The 20,576-nt window shown below is 55.0% G+C and overlaps 1 protein-coding gene across 2 annotated transcripts in view; it reads right to left on the bottom strand.

Annotated features, from left to right (window-relative positions):
* Positions 1-20,576, bottom strand: part of NLRC5 (NLR family CARD domain containing 5) — a 92,555-nt gene that overhangs the window by 4,587 nt on the left and 67,392 nt on the right. The window contains exons 28-43 of one of the 2 annotated variants that reach the window (XM_066348510.1): positions 18,350-18,433; positions 17,406-17,495; positions 16,947-17,012; positions 15,389-15,472; positions 15,220-15,303; positions 10,575-10,661; positions 9,990-10,067; positions 8,512-8,595; positions 8,097-8,180; positions 6,666-6,749; positions 5,957-6,040; positions 3,320-3,403; positions 1,983-2,066; positions 867-950; positions 483-566; positions 267-344 (exon numbers count right to left, since the gene is read on the bottom strand). In XM_066348510.1, the coding sequence (XP_066204607.1) occupies positions 267-344; positions 483-566; positions 867-950; positions 1,983-2,066; positions 3,320-3,403; positions 5,957-6,040; positions 6,666-6,749; positions 8,097-8,180; positions 8,512-8,595; positions 9,990-10,067; positions 10,575-10,661; positions 15,220-15,303; positions 15,389-15,472; positions 16,947-17,012; positions 17,406-17,495; positions 18,350-18,433 (1,323 nt within the window). Of the gene's footprint in view, positions 1-266; positions 345-482; positions 567-866; positions 951-1,982; positions 2,067-3,319; positions 3,404-5,956; positions 6,041-6,665; positions 6,750-8,096; positions 8,181-8,511; positions 8,596-9,989; positions 10,068-10,574; positions 10,662-15,219; positions 15,304-15,388; positions 15,473-16,688; positions 16,736-16,946; positions 17,013-17,405; positions 17,496-18,349; positions 18,434-20,576 lie in introns of those variants that run through there. The other variant, XM_066348511.1, reaches the window with a different exon arrangement.

Raw genomic sequence — 20,576 nt, 5'->3', positions numbered from 1 at the left:
AGCAGGGATCGTTGTCATTCTTTTGCAGGTGAGGAAACTGAGACTCAGAGGGGCAGGGCCTCCGCCCTGGGCACACGGGGGCTGGTGGCAGAGCCAGGGCCAGGCTGCGGCTCCAGAGGCGGGGGAGGGGCGGGCAGCAGAGGGGCAGCCGGCCCCAGGGCATGCCAGTTTGCCCTAAGGCAGGCGGCTCAACCGGTGGGGACTTTGACCCCCAAGCACTTCCGGCCAGCTAGCTCTCCACACCCCCCGGGCAGGGGGACACTCACTGCAGGACTCTCAGGTGCTGGGGCAGCTTCCGGGCCAGCCCCAGGGCGGTGGGGTCGTCCAGGGCATTGCAGCCAAGCCTGGAGGAAGACAGGGGCGAGGATGAGCACCGGCAGGCCCACTCTGGACCCCGGTCCTGTACCCACTGCGGGAGATGGGGGCCAGGGGGCTGTGGGGATACAAACAGCAGAGGGCAGTCCACCTGGGCACACACTCACATCAGCTCCTCCAGGCGCTCGCAAAGGGCAAAGGACTCGGCCAGCCGCACTCCCCCAGCCGGGCCGATGCCATTCGCTGAGAGGCTGAGGGAAGGACAAACATCAGACCCTCGGACCACCGCCTTCCCTTCCCCCTCCCATCTGCTGGGGCCCTAAGTGACAGCACCCCTGTCACACACCCTCCCAGCCCGACGGGGCAGAGAGGCCCAGAGAGGGGCATGGCATGGCATGGCTGGCTCAAGGTCCCAAAGTGAGCAAGGCCGGGAGGACACCCAGCCCCACTGGCTGGGCACTGAAGCTGAGGGCAGACTGTTTGCCCGAGGCAGAAGCCAGTGTCCCCCCAGACCGTGGGGTGACCACTGAGGGTCGCTGTCAGCCACTCACTCTATCTTCCGGAGCTCAGGCAGTCTGGGCAGGATGGCTGCTAGATGCTGGGCGCCTGTGTCTCCGATCTGGTTGTAGCTCAAGCTTGGAGAGAGAACAGCAGAGCTGGAACCAGAGGCGGATTTAACGGCGGGTGCACTGGGTGTGCGCCCTGGGCCCCGACTTCTGAAGGGCCCTGCAAAACCCCAACTTTACACTTTTTTCTAATAACACCAAGTTTGGTTTCATATGTGCAATTTTAACATGAATAGTACGTAATACTTTTTATTTATTTAAAAATATAGTTAACGTGTTTTTGTTTTGTTTTGTCTTGTTTTTTGTATTTTTCTGAAGTGAGAAGCAGGGAGGCAGTCAGACAGACTCCCACATGCGTCTGACTGGTATCTACCCAGCATGCCCACTAGGGGGTGATGCTCTGCCCATCTGGGATGTTGCTCCGTTGCAACTGGAGCCATTCTAGCACCTGAGGCCGAGGCCATGGAGCCATCCTCAGTGCTTGGACCAGCTTTGCTCCAATGGAGCCTTGGCTGCAGGAGAGGAAGAAAGAGATAGAGAGGAAGGAGAGGGGGAAGAGTGGGGAAGCAGATGGGCACTTCAGCTGTGTACCCTGACCAGGAATCATGAATTGTTAACATGAATTCTTATTTTCCCTGTCTCTCTCTCTCTCTTTTTTTTTTAAGGGGCCAATATTTTCTTCTGAACCCAGGGCCTTAACTGACCTTAATTTGCCTCTGGCTGGAACCATCAGCCTGCCACCCATTCAGGTGGTCCACATCCCCTCCCAGACCAGGAAGAGACTGAATGAGTCTAGCGAAAGGCCTCAGCTCACCCTGATCAAGTCCCCTCACGCTATGCTGGGCAAGGACTCCAAACTCTTATATTGTGTGAAAGATGTTCTGCCTGATATCTGTCCTAAGTCCCTCTTGCTGCCATCAACACTGTCACATCCTATCTTTGGGCCTCCCAAGGTTCTGTGTCTGGGGTTACGCTGTGTAGGAGTGGGTGGAGGCAGCGAGCGTCACTAATCAGTCCACAGTGTCCTCCAGGAGCCCCTTGCTTTTGTCATCTTCTCCTGCCGAAGCTGTCTTGAGTGTGGGGGAGAGACAGGCAACTCACCCCAACTCCTCCAAACTGGTGGCAGCTCCGAGAGCCTTGGAAAAGTGGCAGCAGCCGTTGTCACCAATGTCGTTCCTGCTCAGGCTGGGGAAGCAGGGAATAGGCCCAAAGGCCTGAGTCAGAAGTCAAGAACTTTGCAGTCGCGTGCCAGGCATTCTACAGTGTGCAAAGCCTTTCCACGTCTAGGAACTTGTACACCAGTCATAAAACTTCAGGGGGAAGGAGGATGGGCAAAGTGGGCATGGCTGTGCCCAATGTCTAGGTGAGAAAACAGAGGCCCAGGGCGGAGCCGTGACAGGTTTAAAGACACCCGGGGGCTCCCAGGCAAGCTGGAAACGCCTGCCCAGGGCTGCTGGCCTGGGACCGGAGGCCACATGGTTTGGTTTGGCCTGGCTTTGCCTCCGCCCCTGCCTCGGGGGTCTCCAGGCCCACCCGGCTGAGTGCCAGTTCCACGTGGGTTCCAAAGTTCAGGCCAATCGTTGGTCCAGGCATCTTCTTTCCCCCCTCTGTGCAAACGGAGGGCTTTCCCTGAAGCCCGGTCTATTGTCTTTGCTGAGCCCTGCCTGAGCCCTGGCCCCGTGCGTGGGGGAAATCAAACCAAAGCCGCTGATGCGCAGTGAGCCCCACACTGAATAGTTGTCCCAGGGTTGTTTTTTTTTGTTGGGCAAATTAAATTCTAGCTAAGCCTTCGGGAAAAGTAAATTATGGGTGAAATGACCTGGTCCCACATGACATCCTCCTCCGAACTCTCTGACCTCATTTCCTGCGCTCGCTCGTTACCCCGCGGCGGGGCAGGGGGGGTGGGGGTGGGGGGCAGCGGGATGTGGCTACAAACAAAGCAATGCTTTGTGTCCGGCTTGAGCTTGTTTTAGTTACCATATGTTATATTTTGAGAAATCAGCACATGAAAAGTAGCCAGGGGCCCAGGGGAGACGCTCACGGTCACTAGGTCTGAGTTTAGACCTTCACTATGCAAGGCATGGTCTGTGGTCCCAGAACAGGTAGCCGGTGGGAGCTTGTTAGACACGCGGAGTCTAGGCAACCCAGACCGTGGAATCAGAAATGTGAACCGGAACATGGGATGGATTTGTGCACATGAAGGGTTGTTCTAGGATTTGGCCCCACCCCCTCCTGTCACTGTGTACCCCAGGAGAAAGCTGGTGGCATTGAAAGACAAGAGCTGTGGCAGCCACCTGGCAGGGTACAGGAATGTCCCGCGGTCAGGAGCACGGAGGGTCCTCAGGAAGGTGCCCCGGCGCCTCCCTGGGTGGGTGGTCCCAGTGGAGCCTGGGCTCGAGTCCTCCCACTCATCCCCATGGGCTCGGCCGGTCACTCACCAGAGGCTCCGCAGGACCGGCATGTGCTGCAGTCCTTGAGTGAGCGCAGCCAGAGTGGAGTCGCCCAGCGGGAAGTGGCTGAGGCTGGAGGAGAGAGGCCGGAGGAGGACTTGGCTTTGCTGGGGCTGGGTCCCAGGTGCGGACGGAGCCCCATCCAGCCCAGCTGCTTGAGGCCTTGGCGCTTAGCTATGCCCAGGGACTGCCGAGACCGCCACTTACATCCACACAGTGTACGAATCCTGTACACAACAGAACTGCCCTGGGCAATCCAAATGCTGTCTCTCTGCATGAATTATTAAGGCCGTCCAAGCAGCAGTTCTATTCCTGAGTCACACTGGACCCAGACGACTGATCCCTAATCAGAGCGACCGCATGTCTGACAAGACTTGGGCTCAGGGCCATGTTGAGAGCTGGGTCTGTTATCATCCCCATTGTACAGGTAAAGAACCCCGAGGCTCAGAGTGTTACAGAATGTGTTCAAAGTCACACACAAAAAGCGGCAGCATCAGGAACAGGACCAGGGCTGTCGGCCTCCCATTCCTGGGCCCCAACCACATGTTACTCGTGGGATCCTTCTGCTTCTGGCCCCCAGACGGGGTGGGAGAGGGAGTCACAGCAATGCTCAATACTTGTCAAGTGTGAACTGTTTTAAGGACTTGCATGTATTTATCTCATTACAAAAAAAAAAGATTTTATTTATTGATTTTAGAGAGAAAAGAGAAAGACAGAGAGAAAGGTGGTGGGAAGGAGCAGATATGGGCCTTGACCGGGCAAGCCCAGGGTTTCAACCCGGCGACCTCAGCGTTTCCGGTCGACACTTGATCCACTGCGCCCCCCCAGGCCAGGCCACGTGTTTCTCTCACGAGTATTTATGACCCCCCTGGGAGGCAGGAACAGCTGTATTCCCCCAAGTTCACATACGGGGAAAAGCACAGAGGGGTTAAGCGACTTGCCTAAGCTCCCCCACGAAGAGGTGGAACCGTCCTGGTCTGCCTAGAACGGAAGCGTCTTCTAGAATGTGGGGCTTTCAGCGCTGGGCAGACTGGGACAATTGGTCAGCCTACCAAGCACTGACCCCAGGTGGTGTGGCCCCCCAAACCGGGGTCCACGCCCCTAATCATTTTGCTACAGAGGGGCAGGCGGAAGACGCTGTCTGGGTAGGAGAGGAGCCACTCGTTGGGGACGAGACACTCCGAAGTGACAGATCTGAAACAGGAAGAGGCCTGTGAGCAGGGAGGATTCGCCCCTTCCTTCAGCAGAGATGCCATCATAATGCCCATGTCACAGGGAGGGTGACTCAGAGTGAGAGAGGTGAGGAGCAGCCCCGGGTGCCTGGGAGTCACCACAAAGGGCAACAGGTCCGTCCTGTTCTCCACAGTCCTTCTAGTTCTGGGACCTGGCCCAGGTGTCCGTAGCCGAACGTATGAACGAGCCAAGAAATGACCTCATTGGGCCTCCAAATAAAAGCTTCTAGAAGGCAGGGAGGCTAGGCAGAGGGGCGGGCACAGAGCGGGAAGACAGGCGAGCTTTCCAGGCAGAGGTCTCCCTACTGCCATTCCCTCTCCCCACCCCTAGGGCAAAGGGGGCCCAACGGGGGAGAATTTCGGTGTTAAGGGGCAAAAAGTCAGAAGGCTACTTTTCAACTGTTTTCAAAAACACATGTCGAAAAAAATGTCTGGAGAAAAGTTCACCAACTGCTCTCTCACAGTTTTCCCTGGGGTGTCACTGTGAGGGGCGTTCATGTCTGTTGTTACATATTTCTATCATGATGGAACTTTTTATAACTCGGGTGTACTTTTGGTTATCAGAAAAACTTAGAGATTAAAAGCAGAAGATGCCCTTGTTAAATGTTCCGTAGATGCTAAGTCCATTCAAGATAGAGATCTGTCCTGACTCAGGCTGTTTCTGAGATTTTGGTGGCTTCAAATAACAGGGAAGAGGAAAAATTGTCACTACCTAAAAAAAGAGGGTAGGTAAATGACAGTGGACATCTGTGGCTTTTTTTTTTTTTTTTTTGCACAGATTTTGTTTCCCTTTGTTCCGTTGATTGGCACCCTAAAATACCACTCTCCCCACTAAGTCCAGATAATTGCATGGGCATGTGACCCAGATCTGGCCAATCAGAAGACTGTGTGCTCAGAGCCACAGTGATGGGTGTAGGAATGGACGTGTGACTCAAGCTAGTCCAGTGAGATTCAACCTAGGGCCTTTGCTGTAGGTACTGGGAGAAAGGTGCTCCCCTCTCCACGAAGCTGGGGCAAAGTCAGCCCGTGGCTGCAGGGACAGCCTGACTGCAAATAAAGTCAAGCTGGAGTGGGAGAGACAGAGAGACAGGGGTGGGGGTGGGTGGGGGCGACAGATATAGAACTTGGGTCCAGCCAAACCTCAAGTCAGTTGCCTTGTCATTTTCTGTGACACGAGCCAATACGTTTCTGGCTTGGGTGGGTTGGAGCGAGTATCTGTTTCCTGTGCTCAGGCATTCTGATAGCACTCCGAGCCAGGTAAGGAAGTGAAAAGGGGGCATTCTGCTCACCGGGGCGCATTCCGGGACAGGGCAGTTTGTGTTCACAAAGGATGCAAAGGTTCCTAAGCACGCTCCCAGCAGCCCGCCCCCTTTCCGTTGACCACACCACTTACTCAAGCCTCTTCAGCCAGCACTTCCCTTCCAGGGCCCCCAACAGCACCTTGGAGCCCTCCTCGCCAAGTTGATTGTTAGACAGGCTGTTGGGGACCAAGCATGCGGTGAGGGTTAGACAAGCCTGCCGGGTCCCTGGAGCTGAGCTGTCTCATCAGCTCCTCCTACCCCCTCGGTCCCCACCCAGGAACTGATCCTAGACCGCCCCTCCTGTCCGTGCTCCATGGGGCCATTCCTGGCTCCAACAGTCAGGCTCCCGGGTCCTTGAGGAGGGGCATGGCGGTCACAACTGACCCAGCTAAGAATAATGCTCTGGATGAGGGCTGCAGAAGAGGAAGCCAGGGACAGGGGCGCGTGCGCGCACTCACAGCGATTTTTCCTGTTCCTTAGCTCTCTCTGCACCCCAACACCCACAGCCACCCTGGGCAGAGAGGATTGTGATTCATTTTACAGACGAGGCAGTCCGCGCCTAAAGAGCCACAGTTCTGCGTCCAGGGTAACGCTGAGTGATTGTTCAAGCTGGGACCAAGGACACAGTGCCCAGCCTTCCTCAGGCCACGCCCAGAACTGCTGGGCTTCATCAGGTAGAAAAGTGATCCGCTGAAGTCTACCACCCCTTCCCGAAGGGCCCCCCTCCCCGCCCCTGGTCCAGAGCAGCCCTGGCCTTCAGCTGGGCCACCCCTTCCCAGACCCCTCCGTCCTGCGACTCACTCCAGCTCTTCCAGGTGGTGACAGTGGCTCAGACCAGATGCCAGGTGGTCCAGGCCCTCGGAACTCACACAGCTGGAGGCCAGCCTGGTGGGGGTCAAAGGGCAGCAGGTCAGACAGGAGCTCTGGTCTTAGGAGCTCTGAATGCTGGTGGCAGAGGGCAAGATGTAGGTGGGGAGTGGGTCCTGTGGGGGGGGGGGGCAGCGGGAAGGGGCCGTCTTTTCCTTTGTAAGTCTCTCCCATCATGGGATCATTAAGTCAAGGTACAGCTTGGAGACAGCAGCATGGACTAGTTGTGTCTTTTCCTAGACTGTGATCATTCAGATGGCAACATCGCACTGTATGCCATAATCGGGTGTCACTGTGAAGTCTAGCTAGTCACTGTCACTTTCCATAAGCTCTGCACCTTTATTTAAGCAACGACACACACACACACACACACACACACACACACACACACACACACACAAGTAGCACATATTAGAGAGGTGTTGAAGACATGCTGGGTAAAAGGAGACCTCCACCTTGATGCAATCCGTCAGATTAGCACAGAACCAGAAGTTAGGAAAGCTCCCTTTTGCAACCATCATACTGGTATTTGATCTAGGGGAGAATTGGCAACGAATGCCAAAATTCCGGGGGTAAAAGTCTGAGGAAGGACGGAATGTTTACATAGTCTTAGAATGTCTCCGTAAAAGATACTTGTCGATTAGAAAGGGGAAAAACATAGTAGCTTTGCAAGTGCACAAAGCTGGCGGATGCAGCCTTCACCAGGTGATCACAGTTAACAGCACCCGTGTGTGTGTGTGTGTGTGTGTGTGTGTGTGTGTGTGTGTGTGTGTGAGATAAACAATGTTGTAGAGACAATTGGCAAAGCTGGAACGTAAGCTATGGTTGAGGTAACGGAAGGGCTGCAGTGTTAAATCTAAACGCTGTTTTTACTGGGTTACGGGAGAGCATGTCCTTGTTCTTTGGAAATTCACTGAAATGGTAAGGGACAGAGGGGTATGATTATGCAACTGGCTTTCAAATGGTGGAAAAGAAGAGAGAAAGAGGGAGGGGGGAAGAAATGAGGGGAGGGGTGAGGAAGGAGGGAGGGAGGAAAGAAAAGGGCAAATGTGAAAAAAATATTGACCAAGGGTAGACCTGGGGAAATGGTGTATGAAAATTCTCAGTCTTCTTGCAGCTTTTCTTTCTATTATGTTGCAATTATTTCCAAATAATAAAGAAAAAAAAGAGTATAGGAAAGGGAATTACTTTCTTGCCTTGTGGCCATGTCTATGACCACACACCCTGACATCCCGGCTGGGTTGCGGTCCCAGCCCACAGGGTAGGGACCCAGAGTTCCTCTGAGTTCAGGCTGGGAAAACCCAGGAAGTGTGGGGGCAGGGCAGGGCAGGGCTGCAGGGGTTCCGGAGTGACCGGTTTGCATACCGGAATGTCTTCAGCGTGGAGAGGGACAGCAGGAAGTTTCGTAGCAGCAGGGAGCTGGCGTTGCACAGGTTCACCTGGGACAAGCTGAAAGGGGCCAAGCACATTCTAGAGAATTTCAGGCTGGACAACCTCAGGGATCATCAGCCACACGGAGGTGGAGAGGCCAAGGAAGGGGAAAGGACCGCCCACGAGCTCCCAGGGAGGCTGGGCACCCCTATATCCCCCAGGGCTGTCCCCCACTGGCTGAGAGTGATTCTCTCCTGCACTGGGAGGCAAGAATGCCAGGGTCTGGCACTGCCCCAGGCTCTGCTCATCGGCATCCTGGTCTGGCCAGCTCCTCCCAGGTGGCCAGGAATGGACACTGTGGGGGGGGGGCACCAGAGAATCAGGACCCCAGGTGGTTTCGGGTGCTGACCTGAGCTGCTGCAGCAAGGTGCATGTCTCCATCAGCTGCCTGACAAGAAGGCTGTGGTGGGTCCCCAGGTCACAGTGAGCCAACCTGGAGGTAGACAGGGAGGCCGCGGTTTCCAGACACCTGGATCAGTATAAGGAACTGAGTCCCTGCCTGAGGAGACCTTGCCTTGAGGGGGTATATAAATGCTAATCAGATACAGTTTCACAATGTACTATTCAGTTACGAAGGAGAGGTCCAGCTGGGGCAGCTGGGACGGCTGTGCGGCTTGTTTACTGTACACGGGGACCTAGCCAAGGAGGCCAGTGGGAGCTGAGACCCAGCTACGGTCTGTTCCCTAGGATGTATACTGTAGGTCTGCATTCATCCAAAAGGGGTGACAGCGTTGGGCAAATGAGTTTGTAAAATTTGTATTTTCTGAGTTGCTTGCTTTAATTGTTAAAAAATGGCCGCTGCCCAGATATGTGATCTGTGAAACTGCTAATTACCTTCCTGCTCGGGAAGGGGCATTGTTATGCTAATGTTGCTGGAGGAGGGGTTTGGCATCAAAAAGTTTTAAGAAGAAAGGAGAAAAAGAAAGAAGCCATATTTTTGTGGGGAAGGCAGCCAAGAAGGCAGGGTGCTGAAGGAGAGGCCATGATTTTGCAGAGTGAGAGCAGGGAGGAAGTGTGCTGAGGAGAAGAAGGAGCCAAGATGGCAGGTTGCTAGGGGAGAAGACAGTTTGTGCAGAGATGAGGAGGGAGAAGGTGAGCAGATGGGGAACCAGAGGTGACTGAGACTGGTGGGGGGCCTTTGATTCTAGGAAAAACCGGAAAAGATTCTCCTGGTTGTGGAACTGGAGAACATGTGAGTGGGTTTTGGTGTCCTGTGTGTTTTTACTCGATGGCCAGTTGCGAGGCTAGAATAAAGAAATGGCCCATCAGTCTTCTACTCCGCTGTTTCTTTACCGTCTGCCGGAATCTAATGGGAACCTGCAGTGCCAGGCAGCAATGGTGGCCGCGATGACTGGGCATACAGACAATCACTTTCCAAAGATATGTTGTACAGCTTAAAGGTACTGTGAGTCCAGGCATCAATAAGAGTGGATAATGGGAGGTTTTGACTAAGTCTGGAGGTTCAGAGGGACCTTCCTGAGATGATGCCATTTAACCTGAGACCTGAAGAATGAGGAGGAGTTAGCCAAGTGAAGAAGGAGGAAGAGGGGAAGAGAGGAGAGAAGAATTCTAGGCAGGGAATAGCCTGTGCAAAGGCCCTGAGGTCAAAGGAAACAAGGTGATCTCATGGAACTGAAAGCTGGTAGGGTAGACTGGAGCTGAGTCTGGATTTTGGGGTGGAGAGGGATACTTAGGGAGGCTGACTAAACCAGATTTCATGGGCCACATAGAGACTCTGGATATCAAAGGCTCTGAGCAGGGACACGAGAAATATTGGTCAGAGGCAACCGTCCCCAATCCAATTACCAGTCACTCCCTGGGTCCCACCTGAGGGCCACGGCCTCTGGGTTCTCTTGGCGGGGAAATTCCAGCTGGATGCAGAGCTGCTGCTGGGTCTCAGAGATGCTGAGGAGGGAAGGGGGAGCCAGCATGAGGCCATGGTCGCTTTCATGTACTGCTGAGCTGGGGTCAGGCTTCCCGGCCTCCTAGCACTGAGCTCCCAGACCCAGTGCAGACCTGGACATGGGTCCAAGGGACACCAAAGCCCTGCTTTTAGGTATCTACATCATTCTGTCACCTCTGGCCACAGAGCCATAATGTACATTACTGTAACCTAGGGGCCACTCCTAGGCAACCAGTGTGGACTCCCAGCCATGTCCACTTCGGATCCAACAGCCCTTTGTCTTGATCTGGGGCTGCCTTCCTCTTTCTGGCCCTGTGGCTTGACTACTGCACAGGTCCCAACAAACATGTGTAGCCCCTCACATATGCCCCAGGAACTCCTTCCACCTTGGGGACCCAGAGAACTCACTAGTGACATGGCTATTCCCCCACAGGACAAGAGACTGATGTCTAGCTGAGGGAGGGTCGCAATGATGAAGAATTCAGAGGGGGTCGCCTCCCCGGACTCACCTAAATCCGGTGACATTGCCTGCAGTGTGGGTGCAGACTTGCAGCAGGCTGAGCAAGCCAGCTCCGCCGATCCACGGCTCCTCCACCCTGCCACAGAGCAAGCAGAGATAAAGTCCCCCTGGGTCAGCAGGCTGAGGAAGCCAGCTCCGCTGATCCACGGCTCCTCCACCCTGCCACAGAGCGGGCAGAGATAAAGTCCCCCTGGGTCAGCAGGGGAGGGAGAGAGTGCCAAGGGAGTCCTAGAGGCTTGTGGGGGTTTTTGCTTATTTTAAAACCATAAAATTATATAACTAGGCATTAGCATAACACAGGAAATTAACATTCTCATTCCAACCGTTACTGCAACAATCCAAACAGAGAATGTTATTTTTTAAATAATATATTTAGCTTAAACAAAAGGACCACATAATGCTACATTACAAAAAGAAGAAAACAAAACTGTGTATGAAACATGATTCCAATTTCCTATTTGAAAAAAGGAAAAATATACATGGAAAGAAAGAGAGAGAGAGAGATGAGGAAAAAAAGATTAAATATTCATGGTAGTTGTTTAGATGGTGGGATTCTCAGGATGGTTTTTATTTTATTTCTTCTTTAGTTTTCAATATTTTCTGGACTTTCTAAGTGCGCATGCCTCAACTCAGCCACAGGAACAAGAGAGTCGTTTAAAATATTCCTGCTTTTAAAGTTATATTGTATTTTTTTTAAAAGTATTGTTTTCTTCTTATGGTCTTATGGACTTTTCTACAAATTTCTACAATTAATATATATTATTTTTAGAGTAAGAAAAGTTTTATTTTAAAATGTGATTTTGGGTGATCTGGCCATTCTGGCTATATACCCAAAAGAATTAATCGCATTGATACAAAGAGATATTTGTACATCCATGTCCATAGCAGTGCTATTCACAATTGCCAAAATGTGGAAGCAACTCCAGTGTCCATCAGTGATAAATGGGTAAACAAAATGTGCTCTATACATACAGTGGACTCTCTTCCAGCCTTAAACAGGAAGAAAAATCTGACACAGGCTACACGATGGATAAAAGCCAGTCACAAAGAGACAAATAATACACGATTCCATAGAGTCATCAAATCCCTAGCAACAGAAAATAGAAGTGTGGTTGCCAGGGGCCAGGGGAGGGACATGGGAAATTGTTTAGTGGGGACAGTTTGACCTGGGATGCTGAGGCTGCTAGTTTGAAACCCTGGTCTCGTTCAGCCAAGGCACATACGACAAGCAAGCAGCGAACAACTAAAGTGAAGCAGCTATGAGTCAATACTTCCCCCCCCCCCCATCCTCCTGTAAAATCAATAAATAAAATCTTTAAAAATAAAGAATGGGGACAGGGTTTCAGTTTTGCAAGAAGAAAAATTCTGGAGATTGGTTGCACAACAATGTGAGTGTACTTCACACCACTGAACTATACATTTAAAAATGGTTAAGGTGGTCAATTTTATCTTATGTGTATTATACCACAGTTTAAAAAAATGTTACTTTGGGGAATACTCAGACTTTATGAGCCTCATCACAGGCTGCGATGAGAAGTGACCAGCGGCCCTAGCTGGTTGGCTTGGTGGTTGAGCATCGGCTCGACTTGTGGAAGTCCTGCGTTTGATTCCTGATCAGGGCACACAGGAGAAGCGACCATCTGCTTCTTCACCCCTCCTCTTCCCCTTCTCTCTCTCTCTCTCTCTCTCTTCCCCTTCCGCAGTCATGGTTCAAATGGTTCAAATGGTTTGAGCAAGTTGGCCCTGGGCACTGAGGATAGCTCCATAGCCTCGCCTCAGGCACTGAAATTGCTTGGTTGCTGAGCAACAGAGTAGCAGCCCCAGATGGGCAGAGCATCACTCCAGTAGAGGGCTTGCCGGGTGGATCCCTGTCAAGTGGCATGTGGGAGTCTGTCTCTCTGCCTCCCTGCCAACCCCACCTCTCACTTAAAAAAAAAAAAAAAGCCCTGGCCGGTTGGCTCAGTAGTAGAGCGTTGGCCTGGTGTGCAGGAGTCCCAGGTTCAATTCCCGGCCAGGGCACACAGGAGAGGCGCCCATCTGCTTCTCCACCCCTCCCCCTCTTCTTCCTCTCTGTCTCTCTCTTCCCCTTCTGCAGCCAAGGCTCCATTGGAGCGAAACTGGCCCGGGCGCTGAGGATGGCTCTGTGGACTCTGCCTCAGGCGCTAGAATGGCTCTGGTTGCAACAGAGCGACGCCCCAGATGGGCAGAGCATTGCCCTCTGGTGGGCGTGCCAGGTGGATCCCGGTCAGGCGCATGCAGGAGTCTGTCTGACTGCCTCCCCGTTTCCAACTTCAGAAAAATACAAAAAAAAAAAAAAAAAAAGAGAGAGAGAAGTGACCAGCCCTGGACACTGAGCTTGTGTTTTGACACAAATATGGAACTGCCCCATAGCCAGGCCTTTGATCTAACTTCCAGCTCCAGGAAAGTCAGGGGTTAGAGGAACAAACTTGGTGGCATCACAAGGAAGCAACCAGACCAAGCCAGAAAATGGGTCAGTCTGCAGCACAGCAGGACGGCTCTGTCAACAGGCCCCTGACGGGGAAGAGGGAAGTGGAGGTGGGGAGGCATGAATTAAGAGTCCTAAGAGCCATGGCCTCTTATGCAAATGTGATCCTTGACTGCATCCTGTCCCAAATGGAACAATGGGACATTTTAGATTGGACTTGGAGATACAGGACTCTGAGGAATTGTTACTGATTTTTGTTAAGTGTCCTAGTTCCACTGTGATTATGTGGAAAGTATCCTTATTTTTAAACAGTTTATGGTGAACTATCTGAGTGACATTTTATTTTATTTTTTTTATTTTATTTTTATTTTTTTATTTATTTATTTTTTTCTGAAGCTGGAAACAGGGAGAGACAGTCAGACAGACTCCCGCATGCGCCCGACTGGGATCCACCCGGCACGCCCACCATGGGGCGACGCTCTGCCCTCCAGGGGGCGATGCTCTGCCCATCCTGGGCGTCGCCATGTTGCGACCAGAGCCACTCTAGCGCCTGGGGCAGAGGCCACAGAGCCATCCCCAGCGCCCGGGCCATCTTTGCTCCAATGGAGCCTTGGCTGCGGGAGGGGAAGAGAGAGACAGAGAGGAAAGCGCGGCGGAGGGGTGGAGAAGCAAATGGGCGCTTCTCCTGTGTGCCCTGGCCGGGAATCGAACCCGGGCTGAGTGACATTTTATGAGATCTATACCTTACTTTAAAACACTTTGGCGAAAAAAAAAATTAGGCAAATTTGGAAAAATATGAACCATCATCAAATCTAGGTGATAGGACTGAGTTTTCAAAATGATTCTGCTTTTTGGTATCTTCTCTCTTTTTCTCTGTTTTTAAAATTTTTTAATGAGTTAATTAATTTTTAGAGAGAGAGGGGCACTGATTTGTTGTTCCACTTATTTATGCATTTATTGATTGATTCTTGTATGTGCTCTGCTGGGCATTGAACCTGCAACCTTGGCGTATTGGGACGATGCTCTAAACACTGAGCTACCCAGCCACGGCCTCTCTCTTTATCTGGAAGTTTTAAAATGACCATAGTGAACATAAGAACATGGTATTTGTTGTATGTTATTTTTCACCTCAGCGGGGTGTACTTTGGAGTTTTTTTTAAAGTCGCCAAGGACAGGCCCCACCCTGGAGAGGGCAGCTTCTGTGGGCCTGAAAGGGGTCTCTGGGACAAATGGGCAGGGTCAGCTTGGTGTGGCAGGGTTCTGGGCGCAGGAAATGGCCGCAGCCATGATCGTGGAGGGACCCGTGCTCCAGTGCCCGCCCCTGCCCCTCACTCACGTCGCAGCCCCCGCCCAGGGGCACAGAGGACACGCTACCTGAGACTGAACAGTCCCACCGCCCCTCACTCACACCACAGCCCCCACCCAGGGGCACGGAGGACACGCTACCTGAGACTGAACAGTCCCACCGACGCCCCTGCCCCTCACTCACACCACAGCCCCCGCCCAGGGCACGGGGGACACGCTACCTGAGACTGAACAGTCCCACCGCCCCTCACTCACACCACAGCCCCCGCCCAGGGCACGGGGGACACGCTACCTGAGACTGAACAGTCCCACCGCCCCTCACTCACGCCGCAGCCCCCGCCCAGGGGCACGGGGGACACGCTACCTGAGACTGAACAGTCCCACCGGCGCCCCTGCCCCTCACTCACGCCGCAGCCCCCGCCCAGGGGCACGGGGGACACGCTACCTGAGACTGAACAGTCCCACCGCCCCTCACTCACACCACAGCCCCCGCCCAGGGCACGGAGGACACGCTACCTGAGACTGAACAGTCCCACCGCCCCTCACTCACACCACAGCCCCCGCCCAGGGCACGGAGGACACGCTACCTGAGACTGAACAGTCCCACCGCCCCTCACTCACACCACAGCCCCCGCCCAGGGGCACAGAGGACACGCTACCTGAGACTGAACAGTCCCACCGCCCCTCACTCACACCACAGCCCCCGCCCAGGGCACGGAGGACACGCTACCTGAGACTGAACAGTCCCACCGACGCCCCTGCCCCTCACTCACGCCGCAGCCCCCGCCCAGGGGCACGGGGGACACGCTACCTGAGACTGAACAGTCCCACCGCCCCTCACTCACGCCGCAGCCCCCGCCCAGGGGCATGGAGGACACGCTACCTGAGACTGAACAGTCCCACCGGCCGTCTCACCAGGCTCAGGAGAACGATCAGGTCTTCCAGGCCCAGGCAGCAGCCGCTCAGCCTGGAGACAGAGGTGGGTCACCACCGCGGCTCTGTACGGAGCCCCCAGCCCTCAGCTGCCCCCACGGGCGGGCCCCTGAACGCACATGAGCTCCGTCAGTTGACAGGCCTGGCTCAGGCCCGTGGCCAGCCTGGTCACGTGCTCTCGTCCAAAGCTGCACTCTCTCAGCCTGAGGGCAGAGGGCAGAGCCTGCGTGAGGTCTGTGAGGCTGCTGTCCTCTTCTTCCCAGTCCCCCCAGGACCTGGGGGGGACCCCACTAGGTGCAAGGGCCTGGACAAGGGCCGGAGAAAAGGCCAAAGGGGCAGCTCATGCCCTAGGAGCTCCTGCCTCTCAGGAGAGACACACCCTCCCCAAGAAAGTGCTAGAAGCAAGTCACTCGTTGGGCCCTGACTACGGGCCAGGCCCTGTGCCAGCCTCCAGGGGCGGGGGGTGGGGGCCGGGGCAGGCACCCGGCCTTCCCTGTGGTGTCTCACTGAATTCCGACAGCGTCATTTACCGGCGGAGAAACTGACCGACCTGGGGACGCAGAGCTGGTCGGAAGTGAGGGCAGAATTCAGTTTCAGGCCAGCTCATCCTGACTCCAGACCCCAAGTCTATAACCACTCCCCACGCTCACATTATTCCAGGCTCCCTCGGGGGGAAGAGGGCCTGGGATTCTCCATGGCCCTGCCCTCCAGGGGCCTGGCCCTGCCCTCCAGGGGCCCGGTCCTGGGTGGTCAGCAGACGGGCCAAGACCACTGCCTCACGGAAGGACTGAGCAGGGAGCCCTGGGTCAGTTCATTCAGACAGACAGGAGCCACTGCCGTTCTCCAGGAGGGCTGACGTTTGAACTAGGTCTTAAAGGACCGGGAGCATTTCATCTCAGAGGAGGCAGGGAAGAGGATGCCAGGCTGAGCCCCAGGACGGGAAGCTCCAGCAGGTGGCGCGTTCGGTGGAAAGGAGGGAGGGGAGCCACGGAAGGGCTCACAGCAGTGGGCTGGCACAGTCAGACACAGGTGCTGGGAAGAGCCCTCCAGCTGCCACAGGGTGAATGGACTGGGGGAGGCCTGGCCAGGGGCAGGGGGCCAGTTTGGAGGCCGTGATCACAGCTAAAGTAAGACATGTAGAGGAACTGACCCAAGGCTGTGGTGGAGAGAGACAGAGCTCAAGGCTACCGAGGAGTAAGAATTACAATAGTAATAGCAGTCGCGGATGTAGCAACCAAATGAACTAGGCCCTTTCCAAGAACTTTATACATATTAACACATTTAATCCTCACAGGAACTTTAAGGGTGGTGGTGGTGGTCCTATTATTCTCCCCATTTTATAGATGAGGAACTGAAACAGAGAGGTTAAGTCACTTGTCCAAAGTCACACAGCTGGTAAGTGGTAGAGCTGAGATTTACCCCCAGGTGGCTCCAGAGTCCCAGCTCCTGAACAGGATGCTCAGCAGCTGACAGTCAGGACGTGGCAAGAGGCACGAATACAATGGGAAGGCTCAGTTCCAGGGGTGGGAGTGTGGGGGAGGGGACAGGGTAGATGAGGGGCAGTGAGCATGAAGCAGGGTGCGGGGAGGCCCAGCAGAGGGGGCCTGGAGCCCCCACAGGGTCAGCCTCCTGTCCCCCACTTCCTCCCCTTCCCCGTCGCCTCAGACCAGCTGTTACCTCAGTGTCTTCCCAGTCTGCTCCTGCCGGGAGAAGTGGATCCAGAGGCCCCGCTCAGAGCCCAGGCTGCAGGGAGAGGCGTGTGAGCAAGCCTGAGGCTCGCCAGTACTCTCAGGACCCAGGACCAGGGGCCCCAGGGAGAAAGGGGCCGGGGTACAGGGCAGGGAGGGCAGGGGAGGGGAGGGGAGGGGAGGGGAGAGCCACAGACAGAAGCCCTTGCCGACCGGAGCAGCCCCCCAATGCCCCCTGTGAGCACCCTAAAACCGGGCCTTTCCCACTGTGGCCTCCCCAGCCTCCACAGCGCACAGGTTTCAGAGTATGGAAGAGTTTGGAACCTGTGACCCCACGTTCAGTGAACAGTGAAACTGAGAGGTTGGCCCAAGTCACGCAGACGAAGGCCACTAGATGTGGGCATCTTGCTTCCCCCACCATCAGCAAGCGGCGCCAGCATCTGCTAACCTCATGGAGGCCTCCCGGGCACGTGGGCAGGAAGAGAGAGACTCCAGCAGGCACAGGGCACTTTCCTGAGAGACGCTGCTGTCACTCAGACTGAAAGAGACACAAGGCTCAGGAGGGGGAGGGGGGCAGCGCCCCAGCGAAGCCCTTCCCAGCCGCTGGTCTCCCCGCCAGCTGCTATTGCCAGGACAGTCCGCCGCGTCCACGTGTCCATTCCCCAGGTGGAGACACTGAGGTCCGGAGAGGGGCCGGAGGGACCCCATCTCTGTACGGGCACACTGGGCAGCAGACCCCGAGTCCTCGAGAGCTGTACCCTCCGTGCCGGCGGCTGTCCTCTTGACCTGGGACAGGGCCTTGAGGCGCACAGAGCTCAGCCGCCTAGTGGTGGCTTGTATCCCGGCTGCCTGTCCCCAGGTCACCGGGGAGATCAGGCGAGAGTAAGGAGGACTGCCTGGGCTGCCTGTCCCCAGGTCACCGGGGAGATCAGGCGAGAGTAAGGAGGACTGCCTGGGCTGCCTGTCCCCAGGTCACTGGGGAGATCAGGCGAGAGTAAGGAGGACTGCCTGGGGACTTTCCCTGTTGTGGGGACATCTCCGGAGGTGTGTCCCATGGATTTGGTCAGAGGAGCTGCAGAGATGGCGTGGCCCGGAAGCTGGGACAGTTAAGATCCCCCACCAGCTGTTCCGGGGTGAACTGTCACTCCCTGCCAGGCATCAGCTGTGACAGCCTCTCCTGGTTGTCTCATGGGGGCTCTTCCCATAGTGGGTGAGGAGAGAGGGAGGAAAGGACCCAAAGAGGAAGGAAGTCAGGGTAAGAATCACCCCCTCCCTCCCAAGGCCTTGTTCTCTGGAGTTCTCTAGGGATCTCTCGAAAGAGCCCTCAAGCTCTATGCTCTTGGCCCAGGGGAGTCTTCGTTTCTGCTGTCCTTGAGACTGCCTGTCACTTACTAAAGTGAACCAGAGATGGGCAGGACAGGCAGACGCTCCAGGAGGCACCTGAGCCCGGCATCGCCCAGCTGGTTGGCGGAGAGGCTGTACGAGGGAAGAGGAGGTGGTTGATGGTCAGATGTGCGTCTTCCACGGGTGCCTTCTCTCCATCTACGTCATGCTACTGCCATGGCGCTCTCCTCCTCACATCCACGTCACCTCCACCGTCAGCGCTGCCTCGGTACCAACATCACCATCCTCACCCCCAGCCGCCTCCCATCATCATGACTTGAGTCACTATGGCCCTCAGCACCACCACCACTATCTCCATCACCGCTAGAATCACCACCCCCACCCCCACCACTATCTCCATCACCGCTAGAATCACCACCCCACCACCACTATCTCCATCACTGCTAGAATCACCACCCCCACCACCACCACTATCTCCATCACTGCTAGAATCACCACCCCCACCACCACCACCATCTCCATCACCGCTAGAATCACCACCCCACCACCACCACTATCTCCATCACCACTAGAATCACCACCCCCACCCCCACCACTATCTCCATCACCGCTAGAATCACCACCCCACCACCACTATCTCCATCACTGCTAGAATCACCACCCCCACCACCACCACTATCTCCATCACTGCTAGAATCACCACCCCCACCACCACCACCATCTCCATCACCGCTAGAATCACCACCCCACCACCACCACTATCTCCATCACCACTAGAATCACCACCCTCACCACCACCACTATCTCCATCACCGCTAGAATCACCACCCCCACCACCACCATCTCCATCACCACTAGAATCACCACCCCCACCACCACCATCTCCATCACCACTAGAATCACCACCCCCACCACCACTATCTCCATCACCACTAGAATCACCACCCCCACCCCCACCACTATCTCCATCACTGCTAGAATCACCACCCTCAGCACCACCACTATCTCCATCACCGCTAGAATCACCACCCCCACCACCACTATCTCCATCACTGCTAGAATCACCACCCCCACCACCACTATCTCCATCACCGCTAGAATCACCACCCCCACCACCACTATCTCCATCACCACTAGAATCACCACCCCCACCACCACTATCTCCATCACCGCTAGAATCACCACCACCCCCACCACTATCTCCATCACCGCTAGAATCACCACCACCCCCACCACTATCTCCATCACCACTAGAATCACCACCACCCCCACCACTATCTCCATCACCACTAGAATCACCACCCTCAGCACCACCATCTCCATCACCACTAGAATCACCACCCCCACCACCACCACTATCTCCATCACCGCTAGAATCACCACCACCCCCACCACTATCTCCATCACCACTAGAATCACCACCCCCACCCCCACCACTATCTCCATCACCGCTAGAATCACCACCCCACCACCACTATCTCCATCACTGCTAGAATCACCACCCCCACCACCACCACTATCTCCATCACTGCTAGAATCACCACCCCCACCACCACCACCATCTCCATCACCGCTAGAATCACCACCCCACCACCACCACTATCTCCATCACCACTAGAATCACCACCCTCACCACCACCACTATCTCCATCACCACTAGAATCACCACCCTCAGCACCACCATCTCCATCACCACTAGAATCACCACCCCCACCACCACCACTATCTCCATCACCGCTAGAATCACCACCACCCCCACCACTATCTCCATCACCACTAGAATCACCACCACCCCCACCACTATCTCCATCACCACTAGAATCACCACCCTCAGCACCACCATCTCCATCACCGCTAGAATCACCACCCCCACCACCACCACTATCTCCATCACCGCTAGAATCACCACCCCCACCCCCACCACTATCTCCATCACCGCTAGAATCACCACCCCCACCACCACCACTATCTCCATCACCGCTAGAATCACCACCCTCAGCACCACCATCTCCATCACCGCTAGAATCACCACCCCCACCACCACCACTATCTCCATCACCGCTAGAATCACCACCCCCACCACCACTATCTCCATCACTGTTAGAATCACCCCCCCCCATCATCATCATCACCGTCGCACAGCAGTTCCCGGGTCCCCATCACTACCTCCCTCTCCAGCACCACAATTAATTAACCAGTCCCTATCGTCCTCTTCGACGTCAGCTGACCACTCCCAGGGCGCCAGCAGGCTTTCAGGATTTAGAGGAAAACCAAT

The sequence above is a fragment of the Saccopteryx leptura genome, chromosome 9 (genome assembly GCF_036850995.1).
Source record: "Saccopteryx leptura isolate mSacLep1 chromosome 9, mSacLep1_pri_phased_curated, whole genome shotgun sequence".
Taxonomy (NCBI): domain Eukaryota; kingdom Metazoa; phylum Chordata; class Mammalia; order Chiroptera; family Emballonuridae; genus Saccopteryx; species Saccopteryx leptura.
Note: the sequence above shows the minus strand (reverse complement) of the source record. Positions and strands in the feature narration are given on the sequence as shown.